At 32.4% G+C, this 17,808-nt stretch overlaps 2 protein-coding genes, 1 long non-coding RNA gene and 1 other non-coding gene across 9 annotated transcripts; 3 read left to right on the top strand and 1 right to left on the bottom strand.

Moving 5' to 3' along the window:
* LOC109342834 (cyclin-A2-4-like) lies at positions 652-7,281 on the bottom strand. Of its 6 annotated transcripts, XM_019580848.1 has the most exons (13): positions 7,167-7,278; positions 5,777-6,109; positions 5,345-5,570; positions 4,239-4,393; positions 3,470-3,562; positions 2,673-2,806; positions 2,293-2,368; positions 2,005-2,081; positions 1,860-1,893; positions 1,611-1,760; positions 1,397-1,531; positions 1,121-1,196; positions 652-925 (listed from the first exon to the last, which is right to left on the bottom strand). In XM_019580848.1, exons 2-12 carry the CDS (start codon positions 6,047-6,049, stop codon positions 1,131-1,133), a joined length of 1,419 nt encoding a protein of 472 aa, XP_019436393.1. In that variant the 5' UTR covers positions 6,050-6,109; positions 7,167-7,278; the 3' UTR covers positions 652-925; positions 1,121-1,130. The 6 variants fall into 6 exon arrangements, with proteins under 6 accessions (XP_019436393.1, XP_019436395.1, XP_019436394.1 ...); XM_019580850.1 differs by having other exon boundaries at positions 652-1,196; positions 1,397-1,462; positions 7,167-7,281; XM_019580849.1 differs by having other exon boundaries at positions 652-1,196; positions 5,345-5,513; positions 7,167-7,279.
* LOC109342837 lies at positions 2,088-17,661 on the top strand. Its single transcript, XR_002107123.1, has 3 exons — positions 2,088-2,272; positions 3,134-3,141; positions 17,649-17,661. It is a non-coding gene; the product is annotated as an uncharacterized LOC109342837 (long non-coding RNA).
* LOC109342833 (katanin p60 ATPase-containing subunit A1-like) lies at positions 12,100-15,787 on the top strand. The gene is made up of 7 exons (XM_019580845.1): positions 12,100-12,425; positions 12,519-13,035; positions 13,897-14,094; positions 14,536-14,780; positions 14,899-15,057; positions 15,205-15,292; positions 15,483-15,787. The coding sequence occupies exons 1-7, from the start codon at positions 12,304-12,306 to the stop codon at positions 15,762-15,764; spliced, it is 1,611 nt and encodes a 536-aa protein (XP_019436390.1). The 5' UTR covers positions 12,100-12,303; the 3' UTR covers positions 15,765-15,787.
* On the top strand, positions 17,425-17,496 carry TRNAD-GUC. Its single transcript has one exon. It is a non-coding gene; the product is annotated as a tRNA-Asp (tRNA).

Here is a 17,808-nt window from a genome sequence, read left to right as displayed (position 1 = left end):
TGATAACTCATTACCCCATTATCTAATATTGGGGAGGAGTTGAGCTGATGTTTTAATTTAGGAAAATGATATATTATTCTATCTTGTAGCTAGGAATATTTGATAAGATATATTATTAGTATTTAATTTAAGGATTTAATATATAAACTAGGAATATTTGATAAGATATATTATTAGTATTTAATTTAAGGATTTAATATATAAACTAGGAATATTTGATAAGATATATTATTAGTATTTAATTTAAGGATTTAATATATAAACGTTATTTAAACTGTCCACAAATCATTCAAAATTCATACATTAATTATCATTTGCATAAATTGGAATGATGTATCGATGATGTAAAATTTTTTTACATTGACGATGGATAGATTTTAAACTCTTAATTTAATTACTTAAGTTTGTTGTTTATTTTCATTGCAACCTTTTCAGGTTTGTGAAATGATTTTAATTTGCAAATAAATTCACTTTCACCTCTTCACCATCCATTGGTGTGTGAAATAACAAAGTTTCACAAGAAAAATAAGTTAGTTGTTTTTATTTTACATAAAAATAAATAAATCTAATAAGGGTTTAAAAAAATATTTTCAAGTCAAAGACTTAATGTTATTGGTTGGCTTGTAATAAGTAGAGACATTTTTATTGGAACACCCTTCTCATCATGTCATTTGTTACATTCTTCAAACAAAATTACAAGAGTTTGAAACATCCTAATCCACATGCTTGGTTTTGGTGTTCAATCCACCTAGAAAACTCGGCTAGAACCCCAAAACCTAAGCTCATGAAATGTATATACAAGTGTTAAAGAATAGTCATGTAACAATTATCTAGAAGTTGGAGAAAGAATAAGATTAGACATGATGAGAGATTTTGAGTGAAAAAACAAGTAGTTTTCCTTCTATGCTGCTAACATATCAGTTACAAACTTACAATTAGAACTTCCTTGCACTCATTGATCAGGATAAGGCTTCTTCTTGAGTTTGAATGTAAAGCAAGCAAGTAAAGTGTATTCACCTTAAACATTGGCAAAAGTGAGTTGAGATCTTGATGCACTTCAACTAAGAAAGGGTGGATATGTATTTACTTGCTCGCTCGACACTTTAGAGTAATTTTTTCGCATTTGTCAATCAGCTTTGTCTTCGGAACATAGCATCCTGCAGTTTTGATGAAGACAAAGCTGCTACACATTTAAACTGCAAAAAAGAAATGCTCATAATGATCATCATGCAAATTACTAGTAAATAGCTTTGCTATTTCTGAAACTGAAAAAGGATTTGAAAATATAAACCAACTTTTAGTTTTTTTTCTTTCTTTTAGCCGACCCCACCTAGTAAGATAAAGGTTTGGTTGTTGTTGTTGTTTTAGTTATTTTCTTTTCACCTCTCTGCTGTACCTTTTCTTGCCTGTACTTTGTCCGTATGGTGATTAATGGGCAACCATCGGTATTCAGCTGCATATCCCGTAATGCAAGAACTGTCGATTTCAGATCTGATGCTTTGTAACCGGTATAGTGTTGAAGAGTTGGATTCTGGAAAGTAAAAAAGAAAATGACCATTATGTTTCCTTTATGTAAATTCACAGAAAAAATACAAATGATAAACACAAACCCATGGGTGACTTGACTGATCTAATGTCCATCCGGCAAGAAATACAGCGGATGCAGCAATCATAGAAGGAAGGAAATTTAAGAAATCATAGTTCATCAGTGTTAGTTCAGCTAGATAGTTGCCCAGGCACTCCAAATCAATGATAGGGTCCTGCAAGGTTTTCAGCAGGCAAGTAATCAGTGATACTCAAGGAAACAATCTGGCATGTTCTGAACCAAGCAAGCATTGCCCCAGATCGAGCTTTTTTACCGGGTAAGAAGCTTGTGCTGCTCGAAGAAACCTCCTATGAAACCAAGAATGTACTGAGACTATTGCATGAAAATCTCCAAATAACACTAAAATTTCTTTTAATTATAGGTGAAGACTTCTTAATGATAAAAATGTTAAGAAGTACCTGAGGAAAGTTTTTGTGGTGGGAGCAAAGAGTTGATAGGCAACGGACTTTAACACTTGAATCTCCATTTTCAATACCTGCCACTCCACATTGTTTATCGGTGAAACGATTCCAGTAATTCTAGTAACAAAAGTTCCAGAACACATACTCCAATAACAATGACTAGCATCTTGTAAAATTTATTATCTAGATAAAGACTTGTCCACTGAAACTGCAGTTTCAATTTTAAAATATATTTTCGCTGGTATTTCAGAATTTATAATTTATTGTTGAAAAATCAAGCCACACCTCTTCTTTGGTGTACGTGTTGTCTGTGATAAGGCAGAATTCTTCAATGCGCGGGGCATTAATCTCTTCATACTTCCTTCAGTCATGGAAACGAAGACAAATGAACATCTCAAGGCCATCCAAATATAATAATCTGAATGTTATGATGTTTAGGGTATACAATCGTTAAAACGTGACCTTTTATTTACATGGACCAAGGAAATAGTGAATATTCTTTGCAACACAAGCATCAACAAATTGTTTGGTACCATGTAACACCATCGGCTAATCCGAAAAAAATTCAGTTTATTTTATGAAATTATGAACATTATTACTAATGAGCAGTTGACGATTACGAATGAGATGGCAAGAGGTCAAGTTCACAGAAAGTAAAAACTTACGAAGCAATTAACATGCAGGTGATGCCCAGGAGCTGCAGTCTTTGTCTTTCGATGCAATTTTTGGAGAGAAACCAATCTATAAGATAAATAGATAGGTAAAGAGTGTCTGGTACCAATTTGTATTCCTCAGAAACCTGAAGAAAAAAGGTTAAAAACGAAAGAGAATTAAATGCAGCATTCATATTTCATCAAACTCGATATACATAATCTACTACATACATACTGAAAACAACCACTTCAGTAAATCAGCTAGGAAATGTGACCCCAAACAGGAAACTACAATCTAGCCTTCATTTGGTTGAGGTGAATATGAGAGGAGAGAAGAAGAGAAGAGAGAAAGTGAGGGAAGTTGACAAATTTCTCTCCTTTGGTTGTGAGATGAAAGAGAGAAGAGAGAAAAAAATACGGTGGGTCCCATGCCAAATTTATTCTCTTGAAGCATGAGAAGAAAGTAAGATGAGAGAATAAAGTTTTTGGAAATGACTAAGTTACCCCCACCAACTTCACATTATCACATACATGTGCAAGGGTAAAATTGTATATATAAGAAAAACTCACATTTTCTCTCTTCTCTTTCTCTCTTGTTTCTCTTCTACCAAACAACTCTACAACTCAACTTTATTTCTTATCTCTTTCTTTTCATCTTCTCTCTTATCATTTTCTTCTCCAAACCAAACAAAGCCTAAGAGAGGAACTCAGCGGAAGCTTCATAAATTCAGCCCCGTTCATTTTGTTCCGCCAACACCTGATAGATTGAAGGCATACTTAACATATTAGAAAGTTTAGATGAGGCCAACCTCTACGAGCCAATCAACCAGTAACCCGCGCATGGTTTGAGTGATATCTTGCTGTACTGTTTCCATAAAGTGAGGATAAGGCCTTCTTGACAGCTGAAAAATAAAATATCTTGCAAACAACTTAAGATAAAAGGTGAAAGAAATCCAAGAGAAACAGTTGACAGCAACATTATAAACAGTGCATAAAAGTAATAATTATTATTGATCATATCATGGCACCTGAATAATCTTAAATTCAAAAAGTGCATAAAAGTAAAGGGGCAACAGGGAAATCACTGAAATCATCTAGTTGAAATTTTTTCTTAGGAGGCGAATTATCTTAAATCTTGCTTCCTTTAATTAGCATTCCATTAAACTAAGGGATGGTATATGGCGCTTTTGATCAAATGGAAGCTAATCCAATTCCTAGAGGAAGAGGGAGACAAAAAATCATAGGGGAAATGAAAAAGAAAGACTTAGAGTTCAACGCTTTATCAATGAAAGAGCATTATGTCATCATTCGACCCATGTAGCCAACCCCACCTAGTGGGATAAAAGCCTTGGTTGTTGTTGTTGTATATGGAGCTATTGATAAGACAGGACTTATTTTATACCACCACCGGGAATGTGGACTTAAATCATAAACCTTAAGCATGAAAAAGACTGGCAGGAAAAGTAAACATGAATATATTCTTGTAACTTTCAACACAAGATACAATTATACAGACAAAAAGGCAATGGACACAAGAAGACTAGTGTATACAACTGGTCGGGCATTTATGACACAAACCTCAGCGACACGTAAATTGTCATAGATATCAACAACATAGATGGTGCAAAATATAGGATCTTCAAAACCAGCATCTATATCAGTGACATCTGGATCCTTTGCTATATTTGGAGCTCCAGAAAGGTTACCTTTCTTGGCTTCAACAATTTGTAGAACTGAGAAAGTTTTAACAGCAGATTCACTAACTCAATGAAAAGTATCATAATAGGATAGATAATTGTAAATTATCGTCACTGTAATAGGCTTCAAAGTGAAACTGTTTATAATACTCAGAAGCAGATAATCTTCAAATTTCTCAATACAAGAAAGCTTGATTACTTCAAATATATGGTCAGCTATGCTAGCAATGACAATTCACTGAATTTTAAGACCTTACAATATTACAACAGAAAAAGATTAAAACATTTATGTGTTCCCTATATGGATGTTATGTGTCTCCCTATATGGATGTTACCTTTGCTAGACCATCGCCATATTGGTGTAGCACACTAGCAGCTACAACAGGAAAGTTGAGGTCGCACCAACTATAGGAAAGCTGGTAGAGATTGTTTTCGGAAGTTTGGGCAGGCGTTGATATTGAGAAGGCCTACAAATACTAGAATAAGGAGAGTAGATAAGATGGAGGGTAGCCTAGAAGTGAGAGATAGACAGAAACTAAGAAAAACTAAAGGCAAAACCATTGAGAAGGTTTAGATTTAAATGGTCCGACTATAAACATGATTTAGAATATAAACATGATTTAGAATATGACATTATGACATCATTTGATCCATGTGACTAAACTCACCTAGTGGGAAGAGGCCCGATTGTAGTTGTTTAGACTCCTTGACCAAAGAAAGAACAATTTATTTTATTTCAAAACTACCTCAGGCTTTAGAAGCTAACACAGGACACAGACCTTGAAGCTCCATACACTAACTAATTTAGATTAATAATGCTAAGTAAAAAATATATTAAAAACAAAAAATATTTAATATTGTAAATTAGCCTTTAGCCATACACTTACAGAACATATCTTACAAAGTTACAACAAAGTATATCATAATATGCAGGGATCCCACATATTAGTATTGCAATCTCGTGGGTGAAAATAGAGAGAGAAAAACCTTTCTTTTGAGAAATTAATGTCTGAGCAGATATTCCGGGTGTCTGACTGTCAAGTGCATTGTGTTGCAAATTCACGGAGCATGTAACATCTTCTGATCTAAGCCCTATTTCCGGTAAACCCTTTGCATTTGAGCCAAGTTGAATTTGTGATTGCTCCATAGCATCTGACTGAACCACAATGGAAACATTAAGTTGAGCAGCCATAGTCAACTTGCTTTTCTTAGCCTGGAAGTCAGAAAATTACCGGGGAATATTGGCATCACAACTTACAAGTGGTGAAAGAGGAAGAAAGTGAATTCCATGAACAAGATACAAATCCATAAATACATTCCATGAAGAAAGGAAACATTTAACCAATGATAATAATCATGAAAGTGATTAAAATTAAATGGTTTCTTGCTCTAAAAAAGTTGGAGCTAATTTAAATCAACCTGAATTTTAGTTGCATTGAAAGAGCTACTGTAAGTATTTTCACAGCTAATGTTAGTGACATCCCGAAGGACACTCCTCCTTTTACGTCCAAGGCGTGTATTATCTGATACTGGTCTTTTTGGATTGGCTCCTTTAGACTGCTTCTGATTTTGTTGTGTTACGACCTTCAAAGGGGGAAACTGTCTAGATTCAGAACAGGAAGCAGCTTGAGAACGAGTCAGTCGACCAGGGAGCTCTAAAGCGGTCAAAGTAACACTCTTTTCTTTCTTCATGACTACGAATTCAGAAGGATAGAAAAAACAGTATGGAAGATGATTTTTTATGTGTGAATCCTGCAATAAAAAAAAGACCAAATAATAAGACAGAAAAGCAAAAGAAAGCTAAACAAGCAGTGGACATTAGTAAATAGTAAACACATTGAAGATCAAGGAACCTATTGGAAAAATTAGGCTTAACTCACCAATGTAAGGCTTTAACACTTAATACACAACCTCGGCCTATGGCCTAACTCATCGGAGGAAAGTTTCCCAAGTGATTTTAAATGGTTCTTTGATCATATACTTAGTGAAAATGGGACTTTAACACTTAACAAGACCAAATACATGAAAATCTAAGGGAACAAAATAAAAAGTAAAAGAGTCTCACTTTCACAACTGGGATCACAAAACTCACTTCACACAACCACTCAAGTGCTCATGATGACAAATGCAAAAGGTAATTCTCAAATCAAGTTCTACTTCTTTACTGTAGAACATCAAAGTGATCATGTAAGGTATAGTTGCAGCAAAAAGAGACCTTAATGGGAGTGGGGTGACAAATTATGTTGAAACATGTTCATATTATTTAAGATCAATGTCAAATTAAAGTTTGAATTATGCAACTGATTTTGCTTTAAGTAACATGATTAATCAATATCTCTTTGTTTTAACCCAAAAAATCCTTCCATTAAATTTCAAGGAATATCAAATTTTAAATAATAATAATAAAACAAAATATTGGATTGAGGGATACAAACATATTCCAACATTTTTCAATGTTTTCCTTTGTACCCAAAAGAACACACATTGTGAAATCTTAAAAATAGAAAGACATAAAAAAATAACATGCCAAACAATTAAAACGGAAAATGGGATGACATAAAATGCTCTCTTCCTTCTGATCCTACTAAATTACCATACCCATCTGAAAATAAAAATATAAAAAAATCCAAAATTCAATCTTTCCCAGTTTTATTCTCTTTCTGGGACATTTTCTCATACACCTAGCAGAAGATAACTAAAACCAGGTAAATGTTTAAGTAACATAACCCCACAAATACACTAAAAAGTAGTAAAAGAATCTAACTTTGATAGAAATCTTTGCATATATAATCTATGGATGAGGAATGACCTGTGTTCTATGTCTATATTGCAATCAACACCACCTTCATTGAAGATAGAAGAGGCGCCACTTGTTTGTGTTTGTTGGAAACAGCTAGATATATTATCAAACAAACAATGAAACCAAAGTTATAATTAAAAAGGAAAATCAACATTCACAATTTCACACTTTTTTCTTTACTTCTGTTTGTCACATATAGTTTTACTTAAAAAAGTTTAAATGGTGAATATGACAAGCATTTTTATAGAGTAGAGTTTAGAACTTTCTAGAAAAAAAATAAGGTAACATTATTTGAACTTCATGCGAAGATGTTTGTTAATTTTGTAGAATCAAGTTCCAAGAATCTATATTGGTAACAACTAATAAAAATGTAACTTTTTTATTTATTCTAAACACTAATTACTTCATTTTTCTAATTATATGTAATTATTGTTTTGCATAAATCACACAACAAAAAGTTAATAATGAATAGAGTTCTTTTATAGAAATCATATAATAGACTTTATGTATTCATGTTTTAAATAATATCTACAACTTCTTAATGAGTAGTAATTGTAAATTAGAAGTAAATAAAAAGGGAAATTTCAGTGGCTAAAAAGAGATTTCATTCTATACATAATAATAATAAAAGAGAATAAAGTATCTTATCGTATCAGAAGATAATTTATCTTCTCCAATAAGTAAAAGTATAGCAGTATAACATGTGTATTGTTTTGTTTAGTTTTAAAAATATTTTTATAGAAAATAATTAATTAGGACATATGTAATGATTTTATTGGCAGGATAAGATAATTTATCTCTTTATATCATGGGAACATTATTCTTCTCATAATAAAATTGGTAAACACTGTATAGACAAAGTAAGAAATAGTGTATTCTTTGTACTACCAATTATATTTCATCAACCAATAGTTAAGGAACTAATTCATTTCAATGTGTGTAGTTTCTCAATAAATATCGCTTATAGAAATAAAAACTTTTATCTTTTAGTCATTCTAAGAATCTAACGGAATCTTATATTAGTAGACGTTAAATGGTGTATCTAAGTTAATGAGAGTTATTAGTGGTGTTTGATGTTTGCTTTGACTAGAAAAGTAAAAGTGTATTGAGTGAGTGAGAAGCAATAGTGATAGGAATGTGACTATGATGTTTCATTTAACGTAAACGTTATTGTTACACTAGATCCCGCGCTTAGGATTTTGTAGGTTAAGGTTGTGAGTTACCTTTTATACCCTTCACTTTTCTCTCATCAACTATGGACCACTGCATCAAAATCATAACTAGTTTCGTCATTGGGAACTTCGTATGAAGATTAAGAAATCATTTTATATTAATTAAGAGTCTTAAATTGCATTTAGCGTTGAAAATGAAACTTCAACCAATGTTTTAGGTAGCACGTGGACTTATATTATAGGGTTGCTTTTTTTTTTTGGGTAGTTCAAGTATTCAACTTATGAATTGAATTATGCAACTTTTTGATATTATTATACCAGCTTTTTAGCTATCTAATAATGGATGTTAATTTGAGTTTAATATATTTGTGATATTAGTTTGTTGACAATGTAAAAATTCATTACTAGATAGCACACAAGCTTTTTTCTTATATTAATTTTTCTAATAAAATTTAATTCAAGTCCTTATATAAAAGTTTATTGATTAAGTATTGAAATTATGGAGAATCTTGACCCATATATAATTGTTGATTTAGTGAGGTTTTGTATTCCTTAATTACCCGATTATTATTTTCTAAATAAGAAATTCTACTAATTAATGTCTCGTGAAATGTGGAACATTAGTGAATAATTTTTATTAAATAAAATGATTAAAAACAAAAACATATCCTACTATGTGAATGAAACAAATGATCCATTTTATAACTAAGCAATAATATGGACTAAAGGTGATATGAAAATAAAATTATTTTATATGATCGTATATTTAAGGAAAGGAAATAGTCCATTTTCAAATAATAAATCAATTTCGAAATAACAATTGTGATTTACTCATCCCTCCCATGAAGAATAGTAAAAACTTTATTGACACTAATTTGTGTATTCAAATTCAAAATTCTTCCCTATGCCCATAAACGTACCCTGGCAAATGAAGGCAATAGGTCAAAGAATAGTAAATGAAGGTGTGTTAAAGAATAGAAGACAAACCCAAAACTTGAAATATTTGAAAGGTTTTGAATTTGAACATAGGGTAAGACATTATTAAAGGAAACGATTCTTTTCAATAGGATTATCACGTGAGTTACCAGCTTTACCACAAGCATACAAGTGCCACATAGGGCTATCTGGACCCCCACATGAGGGCAACTACCCTTCAAATATTATAATTTAGTTGATTTAGGTTAAATTCTCATTATGACTTTCTAATATTAGTCGAGTAAATTTTATCTTTTGTAAAATGGTGTATTGATTCTTCTTCTTGTGTCAAGTTTTTTGGGTGTATAATCGGGTTGACACTTGACACTCTTTGTGCCATTTATAATACTTTTGCTTATTAAAATGACTATTAATTATAAATAATTAATTTAACTCCAACATTTGAATCTTCTTTACTAATTATCTTCAATAATCCGTGTTAAACATAACACTTTTAACAATGCTTATCAAAAAAGTTGTTAAATATATGAAATATGACATTTAACAGTGTTTGTTTCAACAGACGTTGTCAAAGATAATACTTTTAACAACGCTTACTTCAATAAGTGCTTTTAATTTTCTTTCGCTTTACATTTAACATCATTCAACATATGAACATTGTTAAATGGGCGTTGTTAAATATCAAGTCTGACGTAGTAATTGTATTTTGGAAACATTAGAGATCCATAAACTAAGATCCTCATCTTGGTATCTTATAATATCCTTTGATACTCTCTGTAGTGTAATATTCTTACAGAAGAACATGCATGCATGACAAATCAAAATCAACCATGTACGGTGACTCAATATTGATCCACGTGATTTTTTTTTGGTTTCTGGACTTTCATCCGTATAGGTCTGCGAGTCAATACATTAGAACATGCAAGTATTAATGCATACGATAGCAATTAATTTTGCATTTTTTATAATGTACTATAATCTACATATATAATAAGATGTGATAAAGAAAAGGCCAAATAAAAGTAAGAGGAAACTAGATGAAATAAAATGAGAAAAAAATGTATGTAATAACTGTATCATTTATCACTAATTTTTAATTATTATTGTATATTTTTTAAAAAGTAATACAAATGAATCAACATATATTGAGTACCAACATATAGATGTTACAAAGGTGTATATATAATGATCTCCAAAGTTGTGGAAGACTAAAAAAGTGTTAATGATTTAATGGATGATTATCAAGATTCAAGGGGCACTTGATCTAGGCCTCATTTAAGAATAAAAAGTTTTACTTATAAAAAAAGTTTGGAACCTCGTCATTGGACTCCATGTATAGAAGGAAAAAGGTGTGACCTAGAAACATTAAGTTGGATTTTGAGGTAGATAATATATTGTATATTTTTTGTGTATCCTCCACCTTGAAACTAATTCTTTTCGGATACAACTGCTCCTTTTAACAAATATTACTCATAAGTATCAAACTCTTAATATTTTGTTCAACGTAGAGATTAAGCGAGATCTTGTATATTAGTCCAACACATTTTGGTATAATCCATTGTATACTTAGAAAGATTAAGTAGTGGAGTGGTAGATTTGTGCATGTTACGTTGGACGTCATAAACCTCACAAAGGGAGTCAAAGTCCTATTATTAGAAAGGATAATTATGTTTTTGTATGAATTTTTAAGGGTAAAAATATGTTATCAGTATAAATTAAAGGATATAAATGTTATTATTTTTTGTTTTTTCATATATTTGCATTTTAGTAATGGAGATAAGTTTGACTTTCTAAAAGATGTTTTCCATTATATTAGTGACCGATTTTTATACCATGACCATGATGTAATATTACGATGATAAAAATATTGTCCAAGATATGTTTGAATCCCAAAATGACAGAAGGAAATAAATGGTATATTATGAAAACCAATCCAAACTTAGTACTGTTCTTATGAGACATTGCTGCACATTTTTTTACAATCATCAATGATAAGTTACTTTTTCCTTTGAAATGACTATCAATGATGACATTACTTATAACACGGTGACACAAAGTTACCACTCATAACATTCAAATAAAAATAAGGGAAAATTCAAAAGAAAAGAGAGTAAAAAAGTAAGGTTAATAATAACCTAAAGTAAAACAAAAGCAAAAGGTGAATAATAGAGTTGGTGGAAAAAGTGAATATATCATTATTTCTTATTGGTCAGAAAAATACTTAATTATTAAATATTAATTTAATTTTTCAACTCATCACAATCAATGGTACACAATGACACATTATATGGAGTAGTATTATGAGAACCGGACCGATGGTTTGACCGATTTGACCCCTGACCAAACTTAAAAACTACTATAGTTTATAGTCTTAACCGAATGAGACTTGGACTACTTTGAACCAAGAAAATTATGGTTCGACCGTGTTAAACTCGGTTAAACTGGATTAACCAAGGAAGTAAACTAGACTATTTCACTTAAAAATAAAAAAAATGGAACACAAGTATAATAATTTGTTTTACTAGGATCCAGAAAAAGATGAAGATGATATTACTTCAATATAATTCTACATAATTATTAATTATATAATGGTTTATTTTTTATAAATAACTATATATTTATGGATAAAAATATTAATTATATATGGAATCACCCGATCAGACCCGACAGTTTAATAATTTAAACATAATATGAAACCTCTCCCGGTTTGACATCTGACTGAGTTTCATGCTATTGAATTTATGACTAATAGATCTGCTCCCAAATATAAAGAGGTTGGTGCGGGTTGTGGGCCCATTCCTTTACCACCAGAAATGACACCAAAGCCCACCAAAACCCAAACCAACCATTCCCTGCTCGAACCATCACAACTAGAAACCTCAAGGGACTCTTTCGTCAATTCACTTTCCTCCCCCTCTCCCCGCCGTTTATCTTTAAACGCCGCCGTCAAAGTGCTCCACTTCACACTTTTTCTTCCGTCATCATACTCAAGAAGAATGTTCTAGAAGATAATTTGAAATTATTGATTCGAAGAAACAATGAGTGGAGGAGCTTTAACAGGATTACAAGATCATCTCAAATTAGCAAGAGAATACGCTCTCGAAGGACTCTACGACACTTCAATCATCTTCTTCGATGGCGCAATTGCACAGATCAACAAGTAAGTAACCGTTAATTCGCACAATTAGTACAATTTTGTTTCGTTAGTGATTAATGATTATTATTATAATTATTATATTGTTACTATTTATAGGCACCTAAATAGTGTTGATGATCCTTTAATCCGTTCCAAATGGATGAATGTGAAAAAAGCGCTTTCTGAAGAAACTGAGGTTGTGAAGCAACTAGATGCAGAGATAAGGGTATTTAAGGAAACTCCTATGGGAAATTCAAGACGTGCTCCTTCACCACCGATATCAGTTTCTTCTGGCAAATCTAACTTTGCATTTCAGCCGTTGGACGAGTATCCTACTTCGTCATCATCGGGAGGTGGTGGTGGTGGTGGTTTTAATAATCCGATGGACGATCCTGATGTGTGGAGGCCGCCGAGTCGAGATACTTCTAGAAGACCACAGGCTGCAAGGAATGTGAAGAAAGATGGTGCGTGGGCGCGTGGTGCTACTACCAGAACATCAGCAACGGGTGCTGCTGCGACAAATGCTCGTGCTGGTGGTGGTGGGAGGGCGGGTAGGGTTAACTCTGGAACGCGAGGATCGACTTCTGCGAAGAAAGGGAATGCTTCTGGAAGATCTAGTAAGACAGATTCATCTGTAAGTTGTGAAAACTTGTATTGCTCTTTCATTGATCCATTTGTGGCGTGTGTTTTTAACTTGATTGTTGCTACACTGTCTTTAATGCATTTGTTGATAATTGGGAAAATATGGGGTTGATGTGGCCATAATTGTGGTTGCTAGCTGGGGTAGCGAGACTGCCAAAATCGCAATATTGAGGCTGCAATTGTGATAGACTGCAAATTAAAATGTTGGTGACTAGTGTTGTTCATAGTAATGAGTAATTTTGATCCCTGAATGACTAGTGTTATTCATAGAATTTTCGAATTGAAAGTAACAGTTGTATCCAAGTGAAGTGTAGGGTAAATAGTTACTAGGTTTGCTCATTATTCTTACATATCACGTACCATATTTTGCCTTTTTTGTACCGCATATCAGGTTCACTTGAAAGGTAGTATTGTAAAAATAATGTAAGTCGAGACGAACAAATCATGTATCTATCGACATCTATATTGCTTTCCTAGTAACTAGGCGCCCATTTGTCTAGGCTTAAAAGTGATTTGACAAATGTAATTTTGGCAAGTTCAGCTTTTATTTTTGCAGCTTCTGCTTTTTTATTAAACCCAACCAAATAACTGTACAAGTGTCAGCTATGATTTTTTAATCAAAATGTTCATTTTTTGTTAAAAACAAACAAATGGCCCTAAATTACATAACCTATACAGCTCAAGTTTGAGGTGTTTGTCTTCTACTTTATTATTTACCAAAATAATCAAGACTTTTGAGGTTGTTGGAATTTTGGTGTCTATGTTATCATCACTTTAATGTGTTGTGTAGAATCTCTTATAGGTCCTCAAGAGGCACAATTGTGTATTTATTTTATGTTTATTTTATGGATAGAATGGGGATGTTGATGATGGGAAATCAAAGAGAGCACAATATGAAGGTCCTGATCCTGACTTGGCTGAAATGCTTGAAAGAGATGTATTGGAAACCTCTCCCGGAGTCAGGTGGGATGATGTTGCTGGCCTCACTGAAGCCAAAAGGCTTCTAGAAGAAGCTGTTGTGCTTCCACTATGGATGCCTGAGTATTTCCAGGTATTCTTGAATAATTATTTTACTTTCAATTCTTATATTTTATATAATTAAAAACCATGTTATATTAAACGGATAGTTGGGTTACTGCATTGCTGTGTATATGATAATTTGTAGTTGTTATCCTTGTTTGGCTATATGTTGAACTAATCTTCCCTGCAACCATGTTTAATTTTTGTTTGCAACTCTTTCCTGTTTGTGAAGTTACTGTTACGACATAAGTTTATGCGCACAAATTCCCATGTTACGTCAAGATCCTTTTGCACGGCGAGATCTTTTTCAAAGAAATTGCATCCTTAAATGATCTATTCTTTAAGCAGGCTCTTATTGTATCCGAATTCTGACACATTTGAATAACCAAATTAACATCTTATCTCTGCAAAATCTGTCTTTGTAAGTCCAGAAAATTTGTTCATGTGGTGCTCATTATTTCTGTTCTGGCAGGGAATTAGGAGACCGTGGAAAGGTGTTCTCATGTTTGGTCCTCCGGGAACTGGGAAGACACTTCTTGCTAAAGCTGTTGCTACTGAATGTGGTACCACTTTCTTTAATGTTTCTTCTGCTACATTAGCTTCTAAGTGGCGTGGCGAGAGTGAGCGCATGGTACGGTGTTTGTTTGATCTTGCAAGATCGTATGCACCAAGTACAATTTTCATTGATGAAATTGATTCTCTATGCAATGCTAGAGGGTAAGTCTTTGTTGTTCTTTCCCCAACATAATCTTCATGGTTCCACAGGCTCACTCTTAATTTGTACTATCTCCTGGAATTATCTGAACTCTTGTTGAGTTGACTTCTATTTCATCAGGGCTTCCGGGGAGCATGAATCATCCAGAAGGGTGAAATCTGAACTTTTGGTTCAGGTTGATGGTGTAAATAATACTTCGACGAATGAAGATGGTAGCCGTAAAATAGTAATGGTTTTGGCAGCCACTAACTTCCCATGGGACATTGATGAGGCACTAAGGTATGTATTTGCTTCTCTGCATTCTTTTCTTCTTAGGTTGTAAGTGATAAAAAGTTAAAAACATGAGCTAGAGTTATATTTCTTCAAAATCTCTTTTGATATACTGATCAACAATTGCTGATCCAATTTGTTGTTAATGCTAAGCAGAAGAAGGCTGGAAAAGCGTATATATATTCCTCTTCCAAATTTTGAGAGTCGTAAAGAGCTGATCCGTATCAATTTGAAGACTGTAGAGGCAAGTTATTGTGATACTGTCTTGTAGTTGTGTATAGGATCTCGGCCTTGCTTTTTCTTTATTTTTGTTGTGTAAAGCCTTTAATTGATTTTTGCAATGAAATATGAATAGAGTAGAATTTGAGCATTTACTTCATCCGAAAAAGAGAATGAACTTGAGCATTTAACAAGTATGTCTTGACTTGCACCAGGTGGCCACCGACGTCAACATAGATGATGTGGCTCGCAGAACAGACGGCTATAGTGGAGATGATCTGACTAATGTCTGTCGCGATGCTTCCTTGAATGGTATGAGGCGTAAGATAGCAGGAAAGACTCGTGACGAGATCAAGAACATGCCCAAAGATGAGATTTCAAATGATCCTGTTGCCATGTGTGATTTTGAAGAAGCTTTGAAGAAAGTCCAAAGAAGTGTTTCTCAGGCTGACATTGATCGCCATGAGAAGTGGTTTCATGAATTTGGATCAGCATAAGGAAAACTATGTCACACATTGGGCTGAACAGGTTGCAATGGTTTGTGTTTATTACTTGTCATTGTTATCTCTGTTTTTTTATGATTGATGATTGTAATTTACTAATCTTCAGTTGTTGAAGTGGTCTTCAATTGTTTATTGTATGTGTCATATATGATTTATGTAATATAATCTGCTATATTTTCTTAACCATTGAAGGATTTAACTTTTACAACTAGATGGAAAGTCTCATTCTTTTAATAGTGTTCCCACCAGAAAGATTCAAAATAATAAAATTAAAAAAACTGTTTTGAGACTTAAAGTAGTGTCTTAAAAGAGAAAACCAAATGGTTTTCAAATTTGTACTTTTCTTTTTTCAAACATGGGGATTACCTAATTAGCTTGTACAAAGTCCACTCAATCCGTTTAATTAAAACCCCAAATTTGGAAATGTAAAGATGACTACTCAATTTATAAGAAGACAAAAAAATTGCAAATAAATTGCTAGCTTCTGTATTGTGTACAAACCCTATGCAATTGCGCTCGGGGTTTGAGTAAGTCTCATCTCCATTAATGGATATCTAAATTGTATTTTGTAGTGTATTTTTAAGGCTAAAATTTAACTTTAATAAAAATTAAAGGTTATAAATGTTATTGTGTTTTGGTTTTTAATGTATTTTGTCATAATTTTCTTTCTTTTGTGTTGGAAAAACCAATAGTCCTTACATAGTAAGATTAAATTAAAAGTTTGATCTCTCAAGTCTATCAACTATGAAATAATATAATATTGGATGAGGATACAATTTTAATATTGTAATATTTAGTTTTAAAATATTAAATAGTTTAACTAGATTAACTACTACTTTTATTGGTGTGTATAATTTTAATTGAAGATATTTTATAATAAAATTCAAAAAGTATAGTGATTATATTTTAAAAAAAACACACAACTTAACCACCTTTATATTCCCTTTTAAAATGTTGATAATAATGAAAAGAACAAACATTCACACGGCCTCAAATATTCACCTTTTCAAATCAATATTGACATGTATGTGTAGTCCAAACTTCTTCTTTTGTCTTCTTCTAGGTATATTATATGATAGTAGCAATTTTTTATTATATGTAATAAATTAGTGAGAATTAAGAATCTAACTATTAGGTTATATATTAGTGTATATTTTATGTGTGTGGAAGAGACAACTCGTACTAGCAATAACTATTTATTGTGTGTGGGACTATGATTCATAAACACAATTACACAATCAATGTTGAGTGATTAAATTATCATTGTCTATTATTATATTCAAACTCCATTAATATTGAGTGATTAAATGCATGAGGAAGTTTTTGTCAAATTTCTTGCTTGGGTGAATATATAAGAAACCAAAAAACATGGCAACATGGTCTAGTTATTCATACCATAAATAGGGTGGCATGTAAATATAGTATCATGCAATCCAAAAGTAGAAAGACACATAACTAGGTGGCCTAAGATCATTCACTACAATAAGGGAACAAAATACTTTGACATGGTGAAAAGCACAACCCAAGAAGAGATTTTCTCAATGAAAAAAATGGTAGACAAATTAAAGTGGTGAATTTTGCCTAGTATAATAGCATAGAAGAAGGAAAACATAATAAGAATAGATAATATGAAATCATTACAATATCATCAAATGTCGTTGTAGTATAGTGGTAAGTATTCCCGCCTGTCACGCGGGTGACCCGGGTTCGATCCCCGGCAACGGCGTTTTCTACTTTTTTACTTTTCTTGAGTGACGTCATTTTTATATTTGGGCTTTTTATATTTTGACTCAACTAAAGTTGGGCCTAAAAGTAACAATTTATGGGCCTCTGATCATGCACATTAATAGTGAATTACACGTAGTACTTAGTAGTTAGTAGTCAATCTGGTAATTAAAAATGGCAAATTTATTTCCTTAGGAAAAGTCAACTATGCCCATGTCATATGTTAAGGAAAATTAATAATTACTAGCTTCTTTAATAAATATCTAAAGTTTAGTTTAATTAAATACTAAATATCAGATAATTTTTGCTAAAA

This window comes from Lupinus angustifolius, chromosome LG03 (assembly GCF_001865875.1).
Source record: "Lupinus angustifolius cultivar Tanjil chromosome LG03, LupAngTanjil_v1.0, whole genome shotgun sequence".
NCBI lineage: Eukaryota > Viridiplantae > Streptophyta > Magnoliopsida > Fabales > Fabaceae > Lupinus > Lupinus angustifolius.
Note: the sequence above shows the minus strand (reverse complement) of the source record. Positions and strands in the feature narration are given on the sequence as shown.

What these genes read in the sequence shown, in the direction of transcription:
- LOC109342833 (XM_019580845.1), top strand. Translation starts at nt 12,304, where the DNA reads ATGAGTGGAGGAGCTTTAACAGGATTACAAGATCATCTCAAATTAGCA. An exon ending in GGATGCCTGAGTATTTCCAG is followed by an intron (nt 14,095 to 14,535) that starts GTATTCTTGAAT and finishes CTGTTCTGGCAG; the next exon opens with GGAATTAGGAGACCGTGGAA. An exon ending in TCAATTTGAAGACTGTAGAG is followed by an intron (nt 15,293 to 15,482) that starts GCAAGTTATTGT and finishes GACTTGCACCAG; the next exon opens with GTGGCCACCGACGTCAACAT.
- LOC109342834 (XM_019580846.1), bottom strand. Translation starts at nt 6,049, where the DNA reads ATGAAGAAAGAAAAGAGTGTTACTTTGACCGCTTTAGAGCTCCCTGGT. An exon ending in ACAATTTACGTGTCGCTGAG is followed by an intron (nt 3,563 to 4,238) that starts GTTTGTGTCATA and finishes TTTATTTTTCAG; the next exon opens with CTGTCAAGAAGGCCTTATCC. An exon ending in ACCTGCATGTTAATTGCTTC is followed by an intron (nt 2,369 to 2,672) that starts GTAAGTTTTTAC and finishes CCATGACTGAAG; the next exon opens with GAAGTATGAAGAGATTAATG.